Here is a 26,063-nt window from a genome sequence, read left to right as displayed (position 1 = left end):
TTGTTTGTGTCCTCCTCACACATTGCTTTTCCTCCCATCTTTGTATCATCAGCAAACTTGGCTACATTACACTCGGTCCCTTCCTCCAAGTCGTTAATATAGATTGTAAATAGTTGGAGTCCCAGCACTGATCCCTGCAGCACCCCACTGGTTACTGATTGCCAACCCGAGAATGAACCATTTATCTCTCCTCTTTGTTTTCTGTTTGTTAGCCAATCCTCGACCCATGCTAATATATTACCCCCAATCCCGTGAACTTTTATCTTGTGCAGCAACCTTTTATGTGGCACCTTGTCAAATACACCAAATACACTTGTCAATCAGTCCAAATACACCACATCCACTGGTTCCCCTTTATCCATCCTGTTCGTTACATCCTCAAAGAATTCTAGCAAATTTGTAAAACATGACATCCCCTTCATAAATCCATGCTCCATCCATACAAAGTATATAAAATTCAGTAACGTGTCCGCATTTTGTTGGTAATTGAGAATTGGGCAAGGAAAAATAAGGTGCTCAAAATTTAACTCCTGCATGTAAAATGGTAGACATGATGAGGAACTGAGAGTACCTTCTGGATGAATTCAGAGCAAGGAGGTATAATCTTGAAATTAAATGTCGACCAGTTAGGACTGAAATCAGGAAGCATTTTATCACACGAGGGAGTGGAAATTTGCAACTGAATGGCTTTTCAAGACTGAGATCGATAGATTTTTTTTTGAGGTAATGCTATCCAGGGGTATGAAGAAAAGTTGGGTAAATGGTATTGAGATACAGATCAGACATGATCTAATAGAATGGCGGAGCAGGTTTGAGGGGCTGAATGCCCTATTCCTGTTTCAATATTCAGGGAGGTCTGGCATACCTTTGAGGCTGGTTACCAGTGGCAAAAGCCTGCCTGACCACTTGGCCCAGGGACAGTGTGGGGGAACCTGCAGGGCTTCCAGGTATTTCAGGGATTTGTGTATATACAGGACAACCCGAAGTAATTTGGTTTGCACAGGGACAACCCTACCACCACCATCTCCCCTGCTATCCTAGAACAGTAGTCCTCTTGATAAGTGTGAACACTTTCAAATGGGGAACAATGAAAAAGGTTTGTGATTTATTATGGTGTAATATGCTCTAACAGAATTGCAACTTATCAAAATTGTGATTTTTATCCAAAAATAATGCAATTTTAAAACATTGCATTATTTTTGGGGAAAACTGGGAATGGAGGGAGTGTTGTTGGTGCCTTGAGGTTGGGAGAGTGAGAGTTTTAAATGGGTGCAGACTTGCTCAGGATTGAGATCAGAAGATCAGTTTATTTCCCAAGGGCTAATCATGGTGGCTGAATTTTGCAGGGAGACTGCAACTTCTATTATTAGAGTACTTGGTATGCAGTATTTTGTCAAAGCAAATTGCAATGTTAAAGGTACTGAAGTGCTTGGGAAATTAGCAGAGAGAATTCAGAGTAGCTTCTGGGAGAGCAACTGTTGGTCATGCCAGGCCATCAGATTGTATTGTGAGGAAATGGATGGTCCTATTTTATCTGTAAATACCCCTGATTTTCAGCAAAATTCTCCATAACAACTGACTATATATAGAATGGTGCAGAACAGATTTTAGTATAAATTAGTAAGTTCTAGCAAATTTCCTGTGGCGTTGCTGATAGGTTATTAGATGCGCGAGCTGGTCCGGGAGGACGACGGCTGTGAAGAGGGCGACTGGATTGGACGTCACCAAAATCCAGGTCGCTGATTGGAGCATAGGCAGGTACAGCAGGAGTGGCGAGGTCGGGGCGAAGGAGCGGCAAGAGATTGCAGAATGATGTGATTGGGGCCCAGAAGAGGCGTGGGCCCGGGGCAGCATGGGCCAGTCCACACTGCGATATGTGCGCGCACTAGATTTGTGTAGCAGAGCTGGTCTCTAGTCGTCTTGATTAACCCTAGCCACTGGACCAAGACCTAGCTCTGTCAAGCCCGTGTGGTTGGTGTGCAACGGCCACCACACGATTTAAAAAAAAAAAAAATCCACGCACAGGCATGTTCCACTCTTCAATATCTAGTTCGGGACCTGGAATATTAGGTCCTTCATTGAAACATCTATGAACTCATCCCTTTTTTGGCGTGGAAGCAAGTCATCCTTTATACGAGGGCCCGCCTAAGAGAGATGCTTTATAAAACATCATTCTATTAAGTAATTCACAATGTTCTTTTCTACAGCTTAAGGTTCAGCTACATTTAACTTGGTCCACCCCTTGAAAGCTACAAATGCTAATTACTGGAAATGTGTGCATCTTGTGATCCATTAGAGGCTAATGTTTGCTGGTGTGTGAATGTTATAGATAATAGCAGCTACTTTTACATTTCTTCTGTTTGAAGAATGACATTTCTACCCTTTTTATCCCCAATACTTCTGACACTTTAAAGAGTAACATCTGCACATGATGCATGTCTGAGAGAGATATTTCAGCATGTTTTGACCTTTTTGGGATTTGGGAATGAGATATTTGTGTGGTGTTTTAAAACTAAGTGAATTTACACACGTTTGAGAAAAAAGCTGCAGGTATTAAAACCAGATGAACCAGTTTGTAGAATGTTGTAGCTCCATCCATTTCCAATTTATACACGGAGGGTCATCGCAGACCCATTAAGCCAGAGTGGCCCCTGTTCATTTTGACAATAAGTAAATATTTTATTTAAATCTGCATGCAAAGCAGGGGGAGAAGAGAGGTAGACGGTTATAATGATCCCTAGTTGTATCCCTTGACTCATTAACTGCTTCTTATGCTGTTCGACTGCATGTCCGACGTCAGTCTTGGATGAGTCACAGCTTCCTCCAATTCAACATTAGTGCAAAATTGCTCCCTTGCCACTGATTCCATCCTCCTTCTTGCCCACGGTCTCTAGGAAGAGAAGATGATGGGGGGGAAGAGAGGAGAGAGGAGAGAGAGAGAGAGAAGATTGGGGCGGGGGAAGAGAGAAGAGGGTGGGGGGAGAGAGAGAAGAGAGGAAGATGGCGGGGGAGAGGGAAGACTATGAAGAAGAAGCCGACGCCGCCGACTCTTCGGGCAGGGCCCGCCCCCAGCACGAGGCTGCGTGGGTGGGCCCCGCCGCCGAGATAAGATGCGCAGGCCATTCGGCCAGGGATAGGGGCGACGTCCATTCAGCCTGGGATTGGGTCGTCACCCCGGAGACAGGACGCCAGCAGCTACCGCGCACGTGCGCAGCCTCCACTGCGCATGTGCGCAGCTGCCGGCACTGTTTTTGGCACAGGGCTGTAGCTCCGCCCCCAGTAGCTCCTGCTGCGTAGTGCCGAGGTGGAAATTGCGAGTTAAGTATTCGCCGCAATTTTTGTTCTCTAAATTAGGCGGGCCTCTCCGATGTGCGCTGTTCTAGCGGGCGGCTGAAACTTGACCTCTTTTAAGTTTAACTATCCTTCAGAGGGTGGCTTTCTTCCACAGGTAGGAATATCAAAAGCTATATGTCTCTGATCTATGAAAAACTTGTGACTGTTTTGAAGTCACAATTAGGAATTTTAATTACGGTGTCACTTGAGCAGATATGATTGTAGGTAATCGTCATTGGACAAATGAGAAACAGTTTTATTACATAAGGCTAAGAAAGCACTCCTTATTTCATGCCTCCATTACCTTTTTAGTATTCGGGCTGGCATTTTGGGAAAATCTATAAAGAGGCATCCCCTTGACTTTTATTTATATTTAAGTTCCCATGTCCTCATTTCTTCTTGCCCTCCCACCCCCGTTCCCTGGCCAACATCCAAGTATTTTATCTTGGGAGGGCGAGTCCAGGAGTTAATGACCTATCTGTCTTTTAAATTATTTTTGAAAATGTACCTGATGTGAATGGCGGAGCTATTCTTTCACCTATTGTGTGTCTCTTTAGAAGTAACAGATTGGCAGTACAGCTGACTGTGTCCCTAGACCCTGCTGAATGATCTTTTCTGCTGATGTCATAGCATTTGACCTAGGTGGCAAATATCATTTGGAAATTGAACCACAAATTCAAATTTGAGTAGAATAAGCATGAACTTTTGTATCTGTTTCTTGTATGTTTCTCCTGACTGACTCTTTTGTGTTCTGCAATCAGTTATTGCAAGGATGTATCCGTGTAGTTGCATAATAAATGCTGCTTGTTACCATATAATTGTCTCTGAAAGCTATTGATTTTAGTGGTGTGGGTAGTGATGACTCATCAGGGGAGGGCTCTGTTGTACAGGAGGGCAGGAAAAAGAGTGGGACAGCGATAGTGATAGGGGATTCAATTGTAAGGGGAACAGATAGGCGTTTCTGCGGCCGCAACCGAGACTCCAGGATGGTATGTTGCCTCCCTGGTGCAAGGGTCAAGGATGTCTCTGAGCGGGTGCAGGACATTCTAAAAAGGGAGAGAGAACAGCCAGTTGTCGTAGTGCACATTGGTACCAACGACATAGGTTAAAAAAAGGGATGAGGTCCTACGAGACGAATTTAAGGAGCTAGGAGCTAAATTTAAAAAGTAGGACCTCAAAAGTAGTAATCTTGGGCTTGCTACCAGTGCCACGTGCTAGTCAGAGTAGGAATTGCAGGATAGCGCAGATGAATACGTGGCTTGAGCAGTGGTGCAGCAGGGAGGGATTCAAATTCCTGGGGCATTGGAACAGGTTCTGGGGGAGGTGGGACCAGTACAGACCGGACGGTCTGCACCTGGGCAGGACCAGAACCAATGTCCGAGGGGGAGTGTTTGCTAGTGCTGTTGGGGAGGAGTTAAACTAATATGGCAGAGGGATGGGAACCAATGCAGAGAGACAGAGGGAAACAAAAAGGAGACAAAAGCAAAAGACAGAAAGGAGATGAGTAAAAGTGGAGGGCAGAGAAACCCAAGGCAAAAAACACAAAGGGCCACTGAATATAAAGGGGCTGCAGGAGGGGTCAAAACTGAAAATCATGGTTTAAAAACTAGGATTAAAACACTCTACCTAAATGCAGGCAGCATTCAAAATAAAGTAAATGAGTTGACGGCACAAATCATTACAAATGGGTATGATTTGGTGGCCATTACAGAAACATGGTTGCAGGGTGGCCAAGACTGGGAATTAAACATACATGGGTATCTGACGATTCGGAAAGATAGACAAGAAGGGAAAGGAGGTGGGGTAGCTCTGTTAATAAAGGATGATATCAGGGCAGTTGTGAGAGACGATATTGGCTCTAATGAACAAAATGTTGAATCATTGTGGGTGGAGATTAGAGATAGTAAGGGGAAAAAGTCATTGGTGGGCGTAGTTTATAGGCCCCCAAATAATAACTTCACGGTGAGGCGGGAAATAATCAAGGGAATAATGGAGGCATGTGAAAAAGGAACGGCAGTAGTCATGGGGGATTTTAACCTACATATCGATTGGTCAAATCAAATCGCACGGGGTAGCCTGGAGGAGGAATTCATAGAATGCATACGGGATTGTTTCTTAGAACAGTATCTTACAGAACCTACAAGGGAGCAAGCTATCTTAGCTCTGGTCCTGTGTAATGAGACAGGAAAAATAAACGATCTCCTCGTAAAAGATCCTCTCGGAATGAGTGATCACAGTATGGTTGAATTTGTAATACAGATTGAGGGTGAGGAAGTTGTGTCAGAAACAAGGGTACTATGCTTAAACAAAGGGGACTACAGTGGGATGAGGGCAGAGTTGGCTAAAGTAGACTGGAAACACAGACTAAACAGTGGCACAATTGAGGAACAGTGGAGGACTTTTAAGGAGCTCTGTCATAGTGCGCAACAAAAATATATTCCAGTGAAAAAGAAGGGCGGTAAGAGAAGGGATAACCAGCCGTGGAGAACCAAGGAAATAAAGGAGAGTATCAAATCAAAGACCAATGCATATAAGGTGGCCAAGGTTAGTGGGAAACTAGAGGATTGGAAAAATTTTAAACAACAGCAAAGAATGACTAAAAAAGTAATAAAGAAAGGAAAGATAGATTACGAAGGTAAACTTGCGCAAAACATAAAAACAGATAGTAAAAGCTTTTACAGATATATAAAACGGAAAAAAGTGACTAAAGTAAATGTTGGTCCCTTAGAAGATGAGAAGGGGGATTTAATAATGGGAAATGTGGAAATGGCTGAGACCTTAAACAATTATTTTGCTTCGGTCTTCACCGTGGAAGACACAAAAACCATGCCAAAAAACTTGAGACAATCACTATCACTAGGGGGGTAGTGCTGGACACACTAATGGGACTCAAGGTAGACAAGTCCCCTGGCCCTGATGAAATGCATCCCAGGGTATTAAAAGAGATGGCGGAAGTTATAGCAGATGCATTCATTATAATCTACCAAAATTCTCTGGACTCTGGGGAGGTACCAGCGGATTGGAAAGCAGCTAATGTAACGCCTCTGTTTAAAAAAGGGGGCAGGCAAAAGGCAGGTAACTATAGACCGGTTAGTTTAACATCTGTAGTGGGGAAAATGCTTGAAACTATCATTAAGGAAGAAATAGCGGGACATCTAGATAGGAATAATGCAATCAAGCAGATGCAACATGGATTCATGAAGGGGAAATCATGTTTAACTAACTTACTGGAATTATTTGAGGACATAACGAGCATGGCGGATAGAGGTGTACCGATGGATGTGGTGTATTTAGATTTTCAGAAGGCATTCGATAAGGTGCCACACAAAAGGTTACTGCAGAAGATAGAGGTACGCGGAGTCAGAGGAAATGTGTTAGCATGGATAGAGAATTAGCTGGCGAACAGAAAGCAGAGAGTCGGGATAAAAGGGTCCTTTTCGGGTTGGAAATTGGTGGTTAGTGGTTTGCCACAGGGATCGGTGCTGGGACCACAACTGTTTACAATATACATAGATGACCTGGAAGAGGGGACAGAGTGTAGTGTAACAAAATTTGCAGATGACACAAAGATTAGTGGGAAAGTGGGTTGTGTAGAGGACACAGAGAGGCTGCAAAGAGATTTAGATAGGTTAAGCGAATGGGCTAAGGTTTGGCAGATGGAATACAATGTCGGAAAGTGTGAGGTCATCCACCTTGGGGGGGGGGGTGGGGGAGAAACAGTAAAAGGAAATATTTTTTGAATGGGGAGAAATTACAACATGCTGAGGTGCAGAGGGACCTGGGGGTCCCTTGTGCATGAATCCCAAAAAGTTAGTTTGCAGGTGCAGCAGGTAATCAGGAAGGTGAATGGAATGTTGGCCTTCATTGCGAGAGGGATGGAGTACAAAAGCAGGGAGGTCCTGCTGCAACTGTATAGGGTATTGGTAAGGCTGCACCTGGAGTACTGCGTGCAGTTTTGGTCACCTTACTTAAGGAAGGATATACTGGCTTTGGAGGGGGTACAGTGACGATTCACTAGGCTGATTCCGGAGATGAGGAGGTTACCTTATGATGATAGATTGAGTAGACTGGGTCTTTACGCGTTGGAGTTCAGAAGGATGAGGGGTGATCTTATAGAAACATTTAAAATCATGAAAGGGATAGACAAGATAGAGGCAAAGAGGTTGTTTCCACTGGTCGGGGAGACTAGAACTAGGGGGCACAGCCTCAAAATACGGGGGAGCCAATTTAAAACCGAGTTGAGAAGGAATTTCTTCTCCCAGAGGGTTGTGAATCTGTGGAATTCTCTGCCCAAGGAAGCAGTTGAGGCTAGCTCATTGAATGAATTCAAGTCACAGATAGATTTTTAACCAATAAGGGAATTAAGAGTTACGGGGAGAGGGCGGGTCAGTGGAGCTGAGTCCACGGCCAGATCAGCCATGATCTTATTGAATGGCGGAGCAGGCTCGAGCCTACTGCTGTTCCTAATTCTTATGTTCTTATGGGTAGGAGCCAAATGCCGTTTTGAGCCTTGGTAGTCTTGACACACTTGGACTTTATTAGGTTCGACTTCAGGAAAAAAAACTGCTATTTATAATTTGATAGATTACAACGATCTTGTTGAAATTAATGTCTTTTTAAAAACCGCCACCCATGCTTGTTAGACGACAACAGGAACAACTTGCATTTGTATAGCACCTTTAACATAGTAAAATGTTCCAAGGCTCAAGAGGTATTCTTAAACAAAATTTGACACTGAGCCAAGTAGCTATTGGGAAACCTGCCGTAAGAGGTAGGTTTTAAGGAGCATCTTGAAGCAGGACAGAGTGGTAGGGAGGGAATTCCAGAGCTTAACAGCTGAAGGCATGGCCACCAATGATGGAGTGAAGAAAATCGGGGATGTACAAGAGGCCACAATTGGAGGAATGCAGAGATCTTGGAGGGTTGTAGGGCTGGAGGAGGTTAGAGATAGGGAGGTGCAAAGCCATGGAGGGATTTGAAAACCAGGATGAGAATTTTAAAATCGAGGCGTTGCTGGACCGGGAGCCAATGTGGTTCAGCAAGCACAGGTGATAGGTGAATGGGTCTTCGTGTGAGTTAGGATATGGGCTGCAGATTTTTGGATGATCTCAAGTTTCCAAAACCACAACCACCACAATTAAGAACAATAACTTTTCAGAAATTAATGCATCGTTATCATTACAAACATGGCAGTACCACCATGTTGTATGTTTGTGTCTGAACAGACTGTAATGCTCCCATCCCCAGAGGCTGGCTCTATTTCCAATGTATTGCATGGGGAAAATGACAGCTGCAATATGTTCACTTTCTGCGTCTGTCACTCCAGGTGACCTGAAGACTGGGCAAGAGGAAGTGTACCAATTCTACCATCATGAATAAAGTGGGAGTATTATATGAATCCCAATCATTAGGATACTTTTGTTTTTTTTAAAAAAAAAAGGTTACTAAGGTTTAAAGCCCTTTTGATCATGATCGAAATATTGATTTATGTTGCCATTAAATATAGTGCTGATCACATAGTGAGAAAGGAGCAATATTAATCTGCAGTGTACCGAGCCTGATGGAAAAATCTCAGTTAACATGATATTGAATCATTCTCAGAATTATTAGATCCATACTGATTTTTGAATTTGGTTCTCTAAATTTCGAGCTCAGTATCTCATTCAAACCCCGATCATCACTGATCCTTGGTGTTGGAATGAAAATGCTCAAAAGTATAAGATACAAAATACTAAATGAAAGAAAGCTAATTTATTTGTAACTGCTGACTATGGTGACTTTCACTTCAAGAATCATACAGCAAAGAAGGAGGCCATTCTGCCCATTGTACCTGTGCGAGCTATCCAATTAGTCCTATCGCTCCTGCAAAGTTTTCCTTTTCAAGTAATATATCCAATTACCCTTTGAAAGTTAATTGCTTCCACCATTCTTTCAGGCATTGCATTCTAGATCAACCTAACTCGCGTTTTTTTAAAAAAATGTCTTCGTCTCCCAATTACCTTCATTCTGTGCCCTCTAATTACTGACCCTTCTGCCAGTGGAAACAGTTTCTCCCGATATAAAATCTCATCATTTTGAACACCGCTATGAAATCTCCACTTAACCTTCTGTGCTCTGAGGAGAACAAGCTTCGTTTCAGTAGTCTCTGCACACAACAAAAGTTCCCCCTTCTGGATATCATTTTGGTAAATCCCGGCTGCACCCTCTCCAAGGCCTTGACATCCTTCCAAAGTGTGGTGTCCAAATCAGTGATTTATAAAGGGGTAGCACAACTTCCTTGCTTGTAAAATGTCCCAAGGTGCTTCACAGGAATGTTAACAAACAGAATTTGGCACCAAACCACAAGGAGATATTGGGACAGATGACCAAAAGCTTGGTCAAAGAGGTACATTTTAAGGAGCATCTTCAAGCAGGAAAGAACGGTAGAAAGGTGGAGAGGTTTAAAGAGGGCATTGCAGAACTTGGAGCCTTGGGAGCTGTAACTATGGCCTCCAATGGTGGAGCGAAGGAAATCAGGGATGTGCAAGGCCAGAATTGGAGCTGCGTAGAGTTCTCGGGATTGTAGGGTTGGAGGAGGTTAGAGATGGGGGGGGGGGGAGAGGCCATTGAAAACCAGGGTGACTGTTTAAAAATGGAGGCATTGCCAGACTGGGCACCAATGTAGGTCAGCAAGCACAGGGGTGATGGATGAATGAGATTTTGTGCATTTAGGATACGGGCAACAGAGTTTTGAATGACCTCAGATTTACGTAGGGCACAAGGTGAGAGGCTGGCCAGAAGAGCATTGTAATATTTGAGTCTAGAGTTAACAAAGGCATGGTAACAGCCTTGTTGATGTCCTGCTAGCTTCAAAGATTTAGGTATGTGAACCCCCCAGGTGTCTCTGTTCCTGCATTCCCTTTAAAATTATATCAGAATAAATTGCTTATGACTCCTTTTTTAATAAAGCAGAATTTCGCTGCAAAACTCATTGATTAAATTAGTTATGAAGGTGAAAGGAGGTTGGAGGCTGCTGGAATGTGCATTCCTGTGCATGTCAGAGAATATTTTTGAAAGGAATGTCTGGAATTTGGTAACTGGTATTTTGCTTTGGGAGCATATCGAACACAATTTCCTGAAGATATTGGGTTAATAAAACAGAGTTGGATTGTTTTACATTATTCAAATTAAATTAAATTATTTCTGGCGTATCATTGGTCAACTACTGTCCTCGTGTTTTTGTTTTGTTATTTGTACTCGCACTTAAGGTATTAGCTGTGAATTCACGGATTTGGTGCTTTGCAAGTGAAGAGCCAAAAACACTTTCTGGTTTTCTGCGGAGTTTGGTAACTTGGCCTTTAGTTTCCAGTCAAAAAATTTTTCCATTATTATCCCACACATTCGTGCTCTCATCAGGTCCAGTATATGTTATTTACAGATTTAATACTTTCTGATTGAAGAACTCAACCACAACCCCAAGGACCATCAAGATTTTTCACTTCCCAAATCAGTCAATCTTGTATCTCTCTGGCTGTATTTAAACTACAAGTTTAGCGTTGATATGAAGTAGTTTCGCTTTTCACCAACATTAAACTTGGGGGGGGGCGGCGGGAGAGTAATTTTGACTTTTGGGTGACTGACTGTCTGAGTGTGCTGGCCAGGTACACGGACTGACCACTAAGAGGCCTTATTTAAATTTGGCAGTTGAGCTCCGGCACGGCAAACCAGTGTCCCGGTGCAGTTCGTTAGATTGAGGCCCAAGATCGTGCCAGGGCGGTCGCCAGAAAGGTTAGTTGTGGAGGGTGGGGAGATCACTCTGGTGGGGGTCCAAGGCACCCCTGCTTTGGGGCCGACAAAAATAAATAAATCATAACTTAAGCAGGACTCTTCGGTTCCATCACCAGTTCTGATTTGCAATGGCACTTGAGGTCCTATTTACATCACGGGACAACAATTTCCACATTGAGTCCTATTGCTTACAACAAGTGAGTGCTTTGGACATCCGGCAGTAGGCCCTTTTCAAAATGCTGCCGCCTGCATTGCTTGTGTTAACGGGGCGGGAAAGCTACTGACCCCATTTTTGAGGTTGTTAATGCCAATGAAGACAGTGGAAATCATTCCTGCGTAGTGTAAATTGGGTGCTAAAATCCAAACTGACTCTGACTGGATGTCTTCCTCTGCTTCTCTTCGGTGTCGGGTTAGCCTCTGACCAGATTAAGTTGCAGTGCTTATGTAAAGTGTTATGTATTAATTCTTGGGGGTCACCAGAGGGCGCCGCGGTTGGAGGTCAGTGGGCTGTACGCATGTGGCATGTGTGCTTGGTCACCTGTATATAAGCTGGGTGTCTTTGTCATGCTGGCACTCTTGGGCTGGAATAAAGATGGATCAGGTTGGACTTAAGTGAGCTTACAGTAACCAGACTCTTGAGTCATTACAATTGGCGCCGAGGTAATTTAAGAACCTTTGCATGCACAATGGGCATGGTTGGAATCCTGGAGAGATTCGTGGAGGGTGAGGATTGAACGGATTTTGTCGACCGCCTGGATTAGTATTTTGTGGCCAGCGGCATGGAGGCAGAGGCCTATGCAGTTAAGTGCAGGGCAGTTCTCCTCACCGTTTGTGGTCCGAAAATTTACGCCTCATGAAGAATCTTCTCTCGCCTGCATGTCCAGCGGTAAAAGGGTACGAGGAATTGTGTACATTGGTGGGTGACTATCTGAAGCCAAAAGAGGGGGATCATATCACGCTACTGTTTCTACACGTGTGTTCGTGCAGAGGGCCAGGTCGTGTCGGGATTTGTTGCCAACCTGCAACGTCTTGCTGAGCCATGTAAGTTCGAGAACATGCTGGAAGACATGCTGCGTGATGTCTTCATGATAGGCATCAGCCATGATGCGATCCTCCGGAAGCTGTTGGCAGCAGAGACGCTGGATTTGAAAAAGGCCATCACGAAAAGGCATGCATGATGACGGATGATGATTTGAGGCAGATATCATCAAGTCGGAGTTCCACGCAAGTCCTGTAAAGAAGATGGCGTCGTTTTTGGGCAGGGTTGCTTACGCGAAACCTGCCGCTGCTCAGAGCCCGCCAACCAGATTTCACCCTGTTGGCATTGTGGGGACAATCATCGGCCTCATCGGTGTCAGTTTAGACAATACTCATGCAATGGATGTTTGAAAGTGGGGCATCTTCAAGATGTGTCCACAATGGAGCAAACGTGGTACAGTTCATCACATGGTTGATGAGGACCAGTTCAGTGATGGCCCAGATATGCAACCCGAGGAGGAAGTGAATGGACTGTGTGTTCGTTCCTGAGCAAGAGCCAGCCGATAGTCATTAATGTGAAGCTGAATGGCATGCCTGTATCAATGGAGCTGGACATGGGTGCGAGCTAGTCGATAATGAGCCAAAGGACATTCAACAAGCTGTCGGACACTAAGGCTGCGAAACCGAAGCAGAATCCAGTCAATGCCAGGTTGCGTACTTGCACTAAGGAACTCATACCGGTGCTCGGCAGTGCAGCAATCGAGGTGTCATATGATGGTGTGGTTCACGAGCTACCATTATGGATCGTCCCAGGTAATTGTCCAATGCTATTCGGCAGGAATTGGCTCGAGAAAATCAAGCTGAACTAGAATGATGTCAAGATGTTGTCCTCGGTGGATGATACTTCGTGTGCTCAAGTATTGAAAAAGTTGCTTTTATTTGAACCGAGCATTGGTAATTTTAAGGGAGCCAAGGTGTATATTCACCTGGACTCCAATGCAAGGCCTGTCTATCACAAAGCTCGGTATGTTCCGTGCATGATGAGGGAGAAAGTTGAAATTGAGCTTGACAGACTCCAGCGTGAAGGGATCATATCACCGGTCGAGTTTAATGAGTGGGCTAGTCCCATTATTCCTGTGTTGAAGAGTGATGGCACTGTCAGGATTTGTGGAAACTACAAGGTTACGGTTAACCGATTTTCGTAACAGGATCCATTACCGAGGGCTGATGACCTGTTCGACATGCTAGCTGGTGGAAAGTCGTTCACGAAACTAGATCTGACGTCGGCCTGTATGACCCAGGAGCTTGTTGACACGTCGAAGAAACTCGCCTGCATCAACATACATAAAGGACTGTTCGTCTACAACAGGTGTCCTTTTGGGATTCGTTCGGATGCAGCCATATTTCGGAGGAATATGGAGAGTTTACTGAAGCCCGTTCCTAGAACCGTTATGTTTCAAGATGACATTCTGATCACTGGTCGCGACACTGCTGAACATCTCAACAACCTTGAAGTCCGACAGCATCTGGACTAAGTGGGACTCTGGCTGAAACGCTCGAAGTATGTATTCATGGCACCTGAAGTCGAATTCCTCGGGAGGAAGATTGCTGCTGATGGCATCAGGCCCACTGATTCGAAAACCAAGGCCATCAAAAATGCACCCAGGCCTCAATGTGACTGAGCTGTGTTTGTTCCTTGGGCTACTCAACTACTTTGGTACTTTCTTACCCAGATTGAGCACTTTACTAGAGCCACTGCACGTGTTACGTAGAAAAGGCAACAACTGGGTCTGGGGTGCGTCTCAAGATAGAGCCTTTGAGAAAGCTAAGAATCTGCTCTGTTCAAATAAGTTACTTGCTCATTATGATCCGTGTAAGCATCTTGTATTGGCCTGTGATGCTTCATCATATGGGGTTGGCTGCGTACTCCAACAAGCAAATGAATCGGGCATGCTACAACCTATTGCATATGCTTCGAGAAGTCTGTCTAAAGCGGAAAGAGCTTTCGTATGGTGGAGAAAGCTTTGGCCTGTGTGTAAGGGGTAAAACAAAAAAGGCACCAGTACCTGTTCGGTCTTCATTTTGAACAAGAAATGGATCACAAGCCACTCATTTTATTTGCGGAAAACAAAGGTATTCATACCAACGCATCGTCCCGCATTCAAAGGTGGGCGCTGACGTTGTCTGCCTATGATTACGTCATCCGTCATAGACCTGGTACTGAGAATTGTGCTGATGCACTGAGTCATCTGCCCTTACCCACAACTGAGATGGAGGTGTCTCAACTTGCAGATCTACTGTTAGTAATGGATGCTTTTGAGTGAAGGTACCCCTGTCACTGCTCAACAAGTTAGGATCTGGACCAGCCATGACCCTATTTTATCGGTTGTGAAACAGTGTGTACTCCGTGGTGATTGGTCTGCCATACCTATGGAGATGCGTGAGAAGACCAAATCTTACAACCTTTGCAAGGATGAGCTATCCATTCAGTCAGACTGTTTACTGTGGGGTAATCGTGTAATCATGCCTAAGAAAGATCGAGAAAAATTTGTACGTGAACTTCATAGCACTCATCCTGGTATTGTCATGCTGAAGCCCATTGCTATGTCTCATGTATGGTGGCCTGGAATTGACTCTGATCTGGAATCATGCGTGCATCAGTGCACTACTTGCATGCAGCTAAGTAAAGTACCAGCGGAATCTCCGCTGAGTCTTTGGTCATGGCCATCCAAACCATGGTCGAGGATCCACATTGATTTTGCGGGCCCGTTCCGAACAAAGATGTTTTTTGTTGTAGTAGATGCATATTCTAAGTGGATAGAGTGTGTTGTTATGTCATGCAGCACGTCCACAGCCACCATTGAGAGCCATTGTATCATGTTTGCTACTCATGGTTTGCCTGACGTGAGCGACAACGGATCTTGCTTCACAAGTCTGGAGTTCCAGGAGTTCATGAAACTCAGTGGCATCAGACATGTGAGATCCGCTCCATTCAAGCAGAGCGTGCTGTTCAAATGATCAAGCAAAGTATGGAACGTGTAACTCAGTGCTCACTGCAGAGACGGTTGTCATGTATATTGCTCAGTTACAGGTCAAGACCTCTTGCACTTATTGGGGTTCCTCCAGCTGAACTACTGATGAAGAGAAATCTCAAGACCAGGCTTTCTCCTCTTCCTGATTTGAATGATCGTGTTGAAATCAGATGTCAAAGTCAGCAATGGTGTCATGGTCGTGTTGCCGTGTCACGTGACATCTCGGTCAACGATCCGGTTTATGTACTGAACTATGGTCAAGGTCCAAAGTGGATCACCAGTACTGTTAGAGCCAAGGAGGGTAACAGTGTTTGTTGTCGTGCTCAAGAATGGGCAAGCATGCAGGAAACACCTTGACCAGGTTACAAACATGGATGAACTGGAACCGAGTGAGGAAGATGCAGTCATAGAAACATAGAAAATAGGTGCAGGAGTAGGCCATTCGGCCCTTCGAGCCTGCACCGCCATTCAATGAGTTCATGGCTGAACATGCAACTTCAGTACCCGATTCCTGCTTTCTCGCCATACCCCTTGATCCCCCTAGTAGTAAGGACTATATCTAACTCCTTTTTTAATATATTTAGTGAATTGGCCTCAACAACTTTCTGTGGTAGAGAATTCCACAGGTTCACCACTCTCTGGGTGAAGAAGTTTCTCCTCATCTCGGGCCTAAATGGCTTACCCCTTATCCTTAGACTGTGACCCCTGGTTCTGGACTTCCCCACATTAATAAGAACATAACAACATAAGAATTAGGAATAGGAGTAGGCCATCTAGCCCCTCGAGCCTGCTCCGCCACCCAACAAGATCACGGCTGATTTGGCCGTGGACTCGGCTCCACTTACCCGCCCGCTCCCCATAACCCTTAATTCCCTTTTTGGTTAAAAATCTATCTATCGGTGATTTGAATATATTCAATGAGCTAGCCTCAACTGCTTCCTTGGGCAGAGAATTCCACAGATTCACAACCCTCTGGGAGAAGAAATTCCTTCTCAACACTGTTTTAAATTGGCTCCCCCGTATTTTGAGGCTGTGCCCCCTAGTTCTAGTCTCCCCGACCAGTGGAAACAACCTCTCTGCCTCTATCCTGTCTATCCCTTTCATTATTTTAAATGTTTCTATAAGATCACCCCTCATCCTTCTGAACTCCAACGCGTAAAGACCCAGTCTACTCCATCTGTCATCATAAGGTAACCCCCTCATCTCCGGAATCAGCCTAGTGAATCGTCTCTGTACCCCCTCCAAGGCTAGTATATCCTTCCTTAAGTAAGGTGACCAAAACTGCATGCAGTACTCCAGGTGCGGCCTCACCAATACACTGTACAGTTGCAGCAGGACCTCCCTGCTTTTGTACTCCATCCCTCTCGCAATGAAGGCCAACATTCCATTTGCCTTCCTGATTACCTGCTGCACCTGCAAACTAACTTTTTGGGATTTATGCACAAGGACCCTTGGGTACCTCTGCACTGCAGCATGTTGTAATTTCTCCCCATTCAAATAATATTTCCTTTTACTGTTTTTTTTTTCCCAAGGTGGATGACCTCACACTTTCCGACATTGTATTCCATCTGCCAAACCTTAGCCCATTCGCTTAACCTATCTAAATCTCTTTGCAGCCTCTCTGTGTCCTCTACACAACCCGCTTTCCCACTAATCTTTGTGTCATCTGCAAATTTTGTTGCACTACACTCTGTCCCCTCTTCCAGGTCATCTATGTATATTGTAAAGAGTTGTGGTCCCAGCACCGATCCCTGTGGCACACCACTAACCACCGATTTCCAACCCGAAAAGGACCCATTTATCCCGACTCTGCTTTCTGTTAGCCAGCCAATTCTCGATCCATGCTAATACATTTCATCTGACTCCACGTACCTTTATCTTCTGCAGTAACCTTTTGTGTGGCACCTTATCGAATGCCTTTTGGAAATCTAAATACACCACATCCATCGGTACACCTCTATCCACCATGCTCGTTATATCCTCAAAGAATTCCAGTAAATTAGTTAAACGTAATTTCCCCTTCATGAATCCATGTTGCGTCTGCTTGATTGCATTATTCCTATCTAAATGTCCCGCTATTTCTTCCTTAATGATAGCTTCAAGCATTTTCCCCACTACAGATGTTAAACTAACCGGCCTATAGTTACCTGCCTTTTGTCTGCCCCCTTTTTTAAACAGAGGCATTACATTAGCTGCTTTCCAATCCGATGGCACCTCCCCAGAGTCCAGAGAATTTTGGTAGATTATAATGAATGCATCTGCTATAACTTCCGCCATCTCTTTTAATACCCTGGGATGCATTTCATCAGAACCAGGGGACTTGTCTACCTTCAGTCCCATTAGCCTGTCCAGCACTACCCCCCTAGTGATAGTGATTGTCTCAAGGTCCTCCCTTGCCACATTCCCGTGACCAGCAATTTTTGGCATGGTTTTTGTGTCTTCCACTGTGAAGACCGAAGCAAAATAATTGTTTACGGTCTCGGCCATTTCCACATTTCCCATTATTAAATCCCCTTTCTCATCTTCTAAGGGACCAACATTTACTTTAGTCACTCTTTTCTGTTTTATATATCGGTAAAAGCTTTTACTATCTTTTTATGTTTTGCGCAAGTTTACATTCGTAATCTATCTTCCCCTTCTTTATTGCTTTCTTAGTCATTCTTTGCTGTCGTTTAAAAATTTTCCCAATCTGCTAGTTTCCCACTAACCTTGGCCACCTTATATGCATTGGTTTTTAATTTGATACTCTCCTTTATTTCCTTGGTTATCCATGGCTGGTTATCCCTTCTCTTACCCCCCTTTTTTTTCACTGGAATATATTTTTGTTGCGCACTATGAAAGAGCTCCTTAAAAGTACTCCACTGTTCCTCAATTGTGCCACCGTTTAGTCTGTGTTTCCAGTCTACTTTAGCCAACTCTGCCCTCATCCCACTGTAGTCCCCTTTGTTTAAGCACAGTATGTTCGTTTGAGACACTGTTTCCTCACCCTCAATCTGTATTACAAATTCAACCATACTGTGATCATTTATTCCGAGAGGATCTTTTACTGGGAGATCGTTTATCACACAGGACCAAATCTAAGATAGATTGCTCCCTTGTAGGTTCTGTAACATACTGTTCTAAGAAACAATCCCGTATGCATTCTATGAATTCCTCCTCAAGGCTACCCCGTGCGATTTGATTTGACCAATCGATATGTAGGTTAAAATCCCCCATGATTACTGCCGTTCCTTTTTCACATGCCTCCATTATTCCCTTGATTATTGCCCGCCCCACCGTGAAGTTATTATTTGGGGGCCTATAAACTATCCCCACCAGTGACTTTTTCCCCTTACTATTTCTAATCTCCACCCACAATGATTCAACATTTTGTTCATTAGAACCAATATCGTCTCTCACAACTGCCCTGATATCATCCTTTATTAACAGAGCTACCTCACCTCCTTTCCCTTCTTGTCTATCTTTCCGAATTGTCAGTATGTTTAATTCCCAGTCTTGGCCACCCTGCAACCACGTTTCTGTAATGGCCACCAAATCATACCCATTTGTAATGATTTGTGCCGTCAACTCATTTACTTTATTTCAAATGCTGCGTGCGTTTAGGTAGAGTGTTTTAATTCTAGTTTTTAAACCATGATTTTTAGTTTTGACCCCTCCTGCAGCCCCTTTATATTCATACATATTGTCCCTTCCTATCACCTTCTGATTAACACTTACCCCAGTACTACTCTGCTCTGTTGCCTCCTACCTTTTGCAATCTTTCTTGAGGTTCTGTTCATCTGAGCTCTCTCCCACTCTAACTCGCTTAGATCCCTCTCCTGGGTTCCCATCCCCCTGCCAAGCTAGTTTAAAGCCCTCCCAACCGTACATTGGTCCCGTCGATGTTGAGGTGTAACCTGTCCGACTTGTACAGGTCCCACCTTCCCCAGAAGCGGTCCCAATTGTTCAGGAAACTAAAGCCCTCTCTCCTACACCAACGGGAGAGTGGAGAGTACCAGCTCCAACTGTCGCAGGAGAGAGAGTGGAGAGCACCAGCTCCAACTGTCGCAGGAGAGAGAGTGGAGAGCACCAACCAACCATTGTTCACTCATCAGAGGACTCTGCTGACATTACTGACTCTGAACCTTCAGTTTCTGATGTGGTCATGACCACTCCCATCTGATTGGCTACTCAGCCCACGGTCTCAACGGACTCGACGCTCACCCAGAGCCAAAGTTGAACTGAGACGACCAACTCGAGAGGAAAACCCCAGACCGTCTTAATTTGTAAAAAGACTGTTGTTAAGATTTTAAAAGGGGGATGTTATGTATTAATGCTTGGAGATCACCAGAAACCAGAGGGCACCGCGGTCAGAGGTCATCGGGCTGTACGCATGTGGCATGTATATTTGGTCATCTGTATATAAGCTGGGTGTCTTTGTCACGCAGGCATTCTTAGGCTGGAATAAAGATGGATCAGGTTGCACCTGAGTGAGTTTACAGCAACCAGACTCTTGAGTCATTACATAAAGCGAAGCGGCTTGTAATGTAAATTGATGCTCTGACTTGTGCTCACAAAGAACTAAGGATACATTTGCATTACTTAACTTAAACTAACTGCAATAAAGGAATAATGCTAGTGCTGTTGGGGAGGGGTTAAACTAATATGTCAGGGGTATGGGAACCTGTGCAGGGAGACAGAGGGAAGTAGAATGGGGCAGAAGAAAAAGATAGAAAGAAGAAAAAGATAGAAAGAAGAAAAGTAAAAGTGGAGGGCAGAGAAACCCAAAGCAAAAATCAAAAAGGGCCACATTACAGCAAAATTCTAAAGGGGCAAAGTGTGTTAAAAAGACAAGCCTGAAGGCTCTGTGCCTCAATGCAAGGAGTATTCGTAATAAGGTGGACGAATTAACTGCATAGGCAGCAATTAATGAATATGATATAATTGGCATCACGGAGACATGGCTCCAGGGTGACCAAGGCTGGGAACTCAACATCCCAGGGGTATTCAACATTCGGGAAGGATAGACAGAAAGGAAAAGGTGGGATAGCATTGCTGGTTAAAGAGGAAATTAACGCAATAGTAAGGAAGGACATTAGCTTGGATGATGTGGAATCTGTATGGGTGGAGCTGCGGAATACCAAAGGGCAGAAAATACCAGTGGGAGTTGTGTACAGACCACCAAACAGTAGGAGTAAGGTTGGGGACAGCATCAAACAAGAAATTAGGGATGCGTGCAATAAAGGTGCAGCAGTGATCATGGGCGAATTTAATCAACATATAGATTGGGCTGACCAAACTGGTACCAATACTGTGGAGGAGGATTTCCTGGAGTGTATAAGGGATGGTTTTCTAGACCAATATGTCAAGGAACCAACTAGAAGGCTGGCCATCCTCGACTGCGTGATGTGTAACGAGAAAGGACTAATTGGCAATCTTGTGCGAGACCCCTTGGGGAAGAGTGACCATAATATGGTAGAGTTCTTTATTAAGATGGAGAGTGACACAGTTAATTCGGAAACTAGGGTCCTGAACTTAAGGAAAGGTAACTTTGATGGTATGAGGCGTGAATTGGCTAGAATAGACTGACAAACGATACTCAAAGGGTTGACAGTGGATAAGCAATGGCAAACAATTAAAGATCACATGGATGAACTTCAGCAAATGTACATCCCTGTCTGGAGTAAAAATAAAACTGGGAAGGTGGCTCAACCATGGCTAACAAAGGAAATTAAGGATAGTGTTAAAGCCAAGGAAGAGGCATATAAATTGGCTAGAAAAAGCAACAAACCTGAGGACTGGGAGAAATTTAGAATTCAACAGAGGAGGACTAGGGTTTAATTAAGAGGGGGAAAATAGAGTAAGAGAGGAAACTTGCAGGGAATATAAAAACTGACTGCAAAAGCTTCTACAAATATGTGAAGAGAAAAAGATTAGTAAAGACAAACGTAGGTCCCTTGCAGTCGGATTCAGGTGAAATTATAATGGGGAACAAAGAAATGGCATATCAATTGAACCAATACTTCGGTTCTGTCTTCACGAAGGAAGATACAAATAACCTTCCGAAGGTACTAAGGGACAGTGGGTCTAGTGGGAAGGAGGAAATGAAGGATATCTTTATTAGGCGGGAAATTGTGTTCGGGAAATTGATGGGATTGAAGGCCGATAAATCCCTGGGGCCTGATAGTCTGCATCCCAGAGTGCTCAAGAAATGGCCCTAGAAATAGTGATCATTTTCCAACAGTCTATCGACTCTGGATCAGTTCCGATGGACTGGAGGGTAGCTAATGTAACACCACTTTTTTAAAAAAGGAGGGAGAGAAAACGGGTAATTATAGACCGGTTAGCCTGACGTCAGTAGTGGGGAAAATGTTGGAATCAATTATTAAAGATGAAATAGCAGCGCATTTGGAAAGCAGCGATGGGATCGGTCCAAGTCAGAATGGATTTATGAAAGGGAACTTATGCCTAACAAATCTTCTGGAATTTTTTGAGGATGTAACTAGTAGAGTGGACAAGGGAGAACCAGTGGATGTGGTGTATTTGGACTTTCAAAAGGCTTTTGACAAGGTCCCTCACAAGATTGGTGTGCAAAATTAAAGCACATGTTATTGGGGGTAATGCACTGACGTGGATAGAGAACTGGTTGGCAGACAGGAAGCAGAGAGTGGGGATAAACGGGTCCTTTTCAGGGTGGCAGGCAGTGACTAGTGGGGTGCTGCAGGGCTCGATGCTGGGACCCCAGCTATTTACAATATACATTAATGATTTTAGATGAAGGAATTGAGTGCAATATCTCTCAGTTTGCAGATGACACTAAGCTGGGTGGCAGTGTGAGCTGTGAGGAGGATGCGAAGAGACTGCAGGGTGACTTGGACAGATTAGATGAGTGGGCAAATGCATGGCAGATGCAGTATAATGTGGATAAATGTGAGATTATCCACTTTGGTGGCAAAAACACGAAGGCAGAATATTACCTGAATGGCGGCAGATTAGGAAAAGGTGAGGTGCAACAAGACCTGGGTATCATGGTGCATCAGTCATTGAAAGTTGGCATGCGATGAAGGCAAATGGTATGTTGGCCTTCATAGTTAGGGGATTTGAGTATAGGAGCAGGGAGATCTTACTGCAGTTGTACATAGCCTTGGTGAGGCCTCACCTGGAATATTGTGTTCAGTTTTGGCCTCCTAATCTGAGGAAGGATGTTCTTGCTATTGAGGGAGTGCAGTGAAGGTTCACCAGACTGATTCCCGGGATGGTAGGACTGACATAAGAGGAGAGACTGGATCGACTGGGCCTTTATTCACTGGAGTTTAGAAGGATAAGAGGGGATCTCATAGAAACATATAAAATTCTGACGGGACTGGTCAGGTTCGATGCAGGAAGAATGTTCCCGATTGTTGGGGAAGTCCAGAACCAGAGAACACAGTCTAAGGATAAGGGGTAAGCCATTTAGGACTGAGATGAGGAGGAACTTCTTCACTCGGTGAGTTGTTAACCTGTGGAATTCCCTACCGCAGAGAGTTGTTGATGCCAGTTCATTGGATATATTCAAGAGGGAGTTAGATATGGCCCTACATGGTGAAAGGGATCAAGGGTTATGGAAAGAAAGCAGGAAATGGGTGCTGAGCTGAATGATCAGCCATGATCTTATTGAATGGTGGTGCAGGCTTGAAGGGCCGAATGACCTCCTCCTGCAACTATTTTCTATGTTTCTATATTTCCTGGAGCAGGTATTCTTTCCATTTTGATGCATGATGTGCAACTTCAATGTCAATCAGACCTTAAAAAGTGGCCACAAAATCTTGTGTGGTTGGAAGTGGCAATACAGCTAATGATCAGAGATTCGTAGCTGTCCAAGTTCAGCATTTGATTGTCCTGCTCTCATTTCACTGGAGACCTTGATTGCTTGGAATGTGGAGATCTTCATTGGATTAGTTTGGGCTGCAGTCAAACCCAGCTCCCAGAGGTTAGGGGACAGTATGCTAACGGTATGCACCAGCCACTATGTCTCAGTCTCTTCTCCACAGCCTATCAAAATAATAAAGCAATTTATTTGGTCATAAATGGTAATTTACTGTATGAAATTGGATGTTTTGTAGATTTTTTTCTAAAATAACTTTGTTTTTCTGGGATACAGCACTTTCAGATGACACTTCAAGCATTGCAGGACGAGCTCCGAATCCAGCGGGATCTGAACCAGCTGTTCCAGCAGGACAATAGCAGCAGAACAAGTGAGCCATTTGTTGCTGAGCTAACTGAGGAAAATTTTCAACACCTTCACACCGAACATGAGCGTCAGGCCAAGGAGTTATTCCTGTTGCGCAAGACTCTGGAGGAGATGGAGCTGCGTATTGAGACACAGAAACAAACACTCTGTGCCCGTGATGAGTCTATCAAAAAGCTGCTGGAGATGCTTCAGAGCAAAGGACTGTCCTCAAAGGTGATGGAAGAAGACCATGAGCGAATACGCCGTCTAGCTGAAGCAGAGATGCTTGTGAACCAGTTAGAAAACATACTCGAACAAAAGGAAAAAGAAAATCATCAGCTGAGAGAGGTGAGAATTATCTTGCACTTGAACATCATTTCTCCCATTTAAAATAAATGTTTCTCCATTTTCCAGATTTCCTTTCTTCCTCTGAGCACCATTCAACAGTATCTCGGACTCTTAAGGGAATTGAGGGATATGGAGATCGGACGGGCAAGTAGAGTTGAGGTCGATGATCAGCCATGATATTGAATGGCGGAACAGAGTTGAGGGGCTGTATGGCCTACTCCTGCTCCTATTTCTTATGTTCTTAACTGAATGGGTAGCAGTAGCCATAATTTTATTCCAGTGCCAAAACTGGCGACAGATGTGCAGGATAGTACACAGTTGTCTATTTCTTCAACCCCCCACCTCACCTCCCACCCTCCCCAATACAGGTCAGATCAGTAAGGATTGCAGGCCCCAAAATCTCTGATGTAACCATTTGCACAGATACATGTTGTCTATTTTTAAAATCTAAGCTGTGTGATCCTGCAAGTGCAAAGCTTTTTTTTCCTCTTCATCACATCTTGCACTTAGTACCTAGGAACATAGCAACAGGAGTAGGCCATTTAGCCCCTCGAGCCTATTACGCCATTCAACGAGATCATGAACGATCTGTGGCTTAACTCTGTGCCTTTGCCCCAAACCCATTAATACCTTTGGTTTATTTTCAAATGTTGGGTAGTCCTTCAATTTAAAGAGAAAGTGTCCCCATTTAAAGAAATCAAACCGTGTCCAATCATTATGATCAAAGCTAGCATTTTTTTTTCCCCTCGTGTTGGGCCCAAGTTTCGAGCCGCGCCTAGAACGGCGCAGTCCCGACCTGGACGCCCGTTTTTCACACCACAAAGTGTGCCTAAAAAAAACCTCCGTATTCTCCACCTCCCGGCAGGTCCTCCAGCCCTCAGCGCAGCAGGAGCTGTAGGGGGCAGAGCCAGGTCCCTGCGCTGAAAACAGTGCCGGGACCTCTGCACATGCGCGCTACAGTGGGCGCGCAAGTGCAGTAGCTCCAGGCGCCCGAAACTGTGTGGGAGGGGCCCGAAGCACGCAGTCCCTAGCCCTGGCCGAATGGCCTCACTGGGGCTGCGTGCATAAGGCTCCTCCCATGGCCAGCTCCTGCTTCCTCCCGACACGACTCGACTCCCGCTTCCCGCCCCCGGACCCGACACCCGCTCCCCCCGCCCCGGACCCGACACGTGCTCCCCCCACCCCCCGCCTCCGGACTGGATCCGACCTCCCTCTCCCTCCCCCCCGACCTGACCTCCCTCTCCCTCCCTCCCTCCCACCACCCCCCCGACCCGACCCAACGCCACCTACCTGTAAATCTGGTGCTGGGGACGGGCCCTGGACGAAGTCTCGGGCCCAGCCCGTTCAGCCCCCCCCACCCCCCAATCTCCTTCTCCCCCTCCCCCCCCCCCACCCCAATCTCCTTCTCCTCCCCCCCCCCCCCCCCAAATCTCCTTCTCCCTCCTCCTCCCCCCCAACCCCAATCTCCTTCTTCTCCCTCCCCACCCCCAGTCTCCTTCTCTTTCTCCCCGCCACCCCCAATCTCCTCCTCTCTCTCCCCCCCCCCAAATCTCCTTCTCCCTCCCTCCCCACCCCAATCTCCTTCTCCCTCCCCTGCCCGCAATCTCCTTCTCCCTCCCCCCCCGCAATCTCCTTCTCCCCCCCCCCCCGCAATCTCCTTCTCCCCCTCCCCCCCCCCCCGCAATCTCCTTCTCCCCCCCCCCCCCCCGCAATCTCCTTCTCCCCCCCCCCCCCCGCAATCTCCTTCTCCCCCCCCCCCGCAATCTCCTTCTCCCCCCCCCCCCGCAATCTCCTTCTCCCCCCCCCCGCAATCTCCTTCTCCCCCCCCCCGCAATCTCCTTCTCCCCCCCCCCGCAATCTCCTTCTCCCCCCCCCCGCAATCTCCTTCTCCCCCCCCCACGCAATCTCCTTCTCCCCCCCCCCCCGCAATCTCCTTCTCCCCCCCCCACGCAATCTCCTTCTCCCCCCCCCCCGCAATCTCCTTCTCCCCCCCCCAATCTCCTTCTCTTCCCCCCCCCCCCCAAATCTCCTTCTCCCCCCCCCCCAAATCTCCTTCTCCCCCCCCCCCCAAATCTCCTTCTCCCCCCCCCCCCAAATCTCCTTCTCCCCCCCCCCCAATCTCCTTCTCCCCCCCCAATCTCCTTCTCCCCCCCCCAATCTCCTTCTCGCCCTTTCTCCCCCACCCGCCGCCCTTTCTCCCCCACCCGCCGCCCTTTCTCCCCCACCCGCCGCCCTTTCTCCCCCACCCGCCGCCCTTTCTCCCCCACCCGCCGCCCTTTCTCCCCCACCCGCCGCCCTTTCTCCCCCACCCGCCGCCCTTTCTCCCCCACCCGCCGCCCTTTCTCCCCCACCCGCCGCCCTTTCTCCCCCACCCGCCGCCCTTTCTCCCCCACCCGCCGCCCTTTCTCCCCCACCCG

General features: G+C 45.8%; 1 protein-coding gene across 3 annotated transcripts in view; it reads left to right on the top strand.

The window, feature by feature from the left end:
- The window catches only part of LOC139280807 (ELKS/Rab6-interacting/CAST family member 1-like), a 1,247,673-nt gene that overhangs the window by 37,339 nt on the left and 1,184,271 nt on the right, over positions 1 to 26,063 (top strand). For all 3 annotated transcript variants that reach the window (XM_070900522.1, XM_070900521.1, XM_070900523.1), the window contains exon 3: positions 23,230 to 23,646. In XM_070900522.1, coding sequence (XP_070756623.1) covers positions 23,230 to 23,646 — 417 coding nt within the window. The remainder of the gene's footprint in view (positions 1 to 23,229; positions 23,647 to 26,063) is intronic.

Source organism: Pristiophorus japonicus, chromosome 15 (genome assembly GCF_044704955.1).
Source record: "Pristiophorus japonicus isolate sPriJap1 chromosome 15, sPriJap1.hap1, whole genome shotgun sequence".
NCBI lineage: Eukaryota > Metazoa > Chordata > Chondrichthyes > Pristiophoridae > Pristiophorus > Pristiophorus japonicus.
This window is presented reverse-complemented; position numbering and strand designations above follow the sequence as displayed.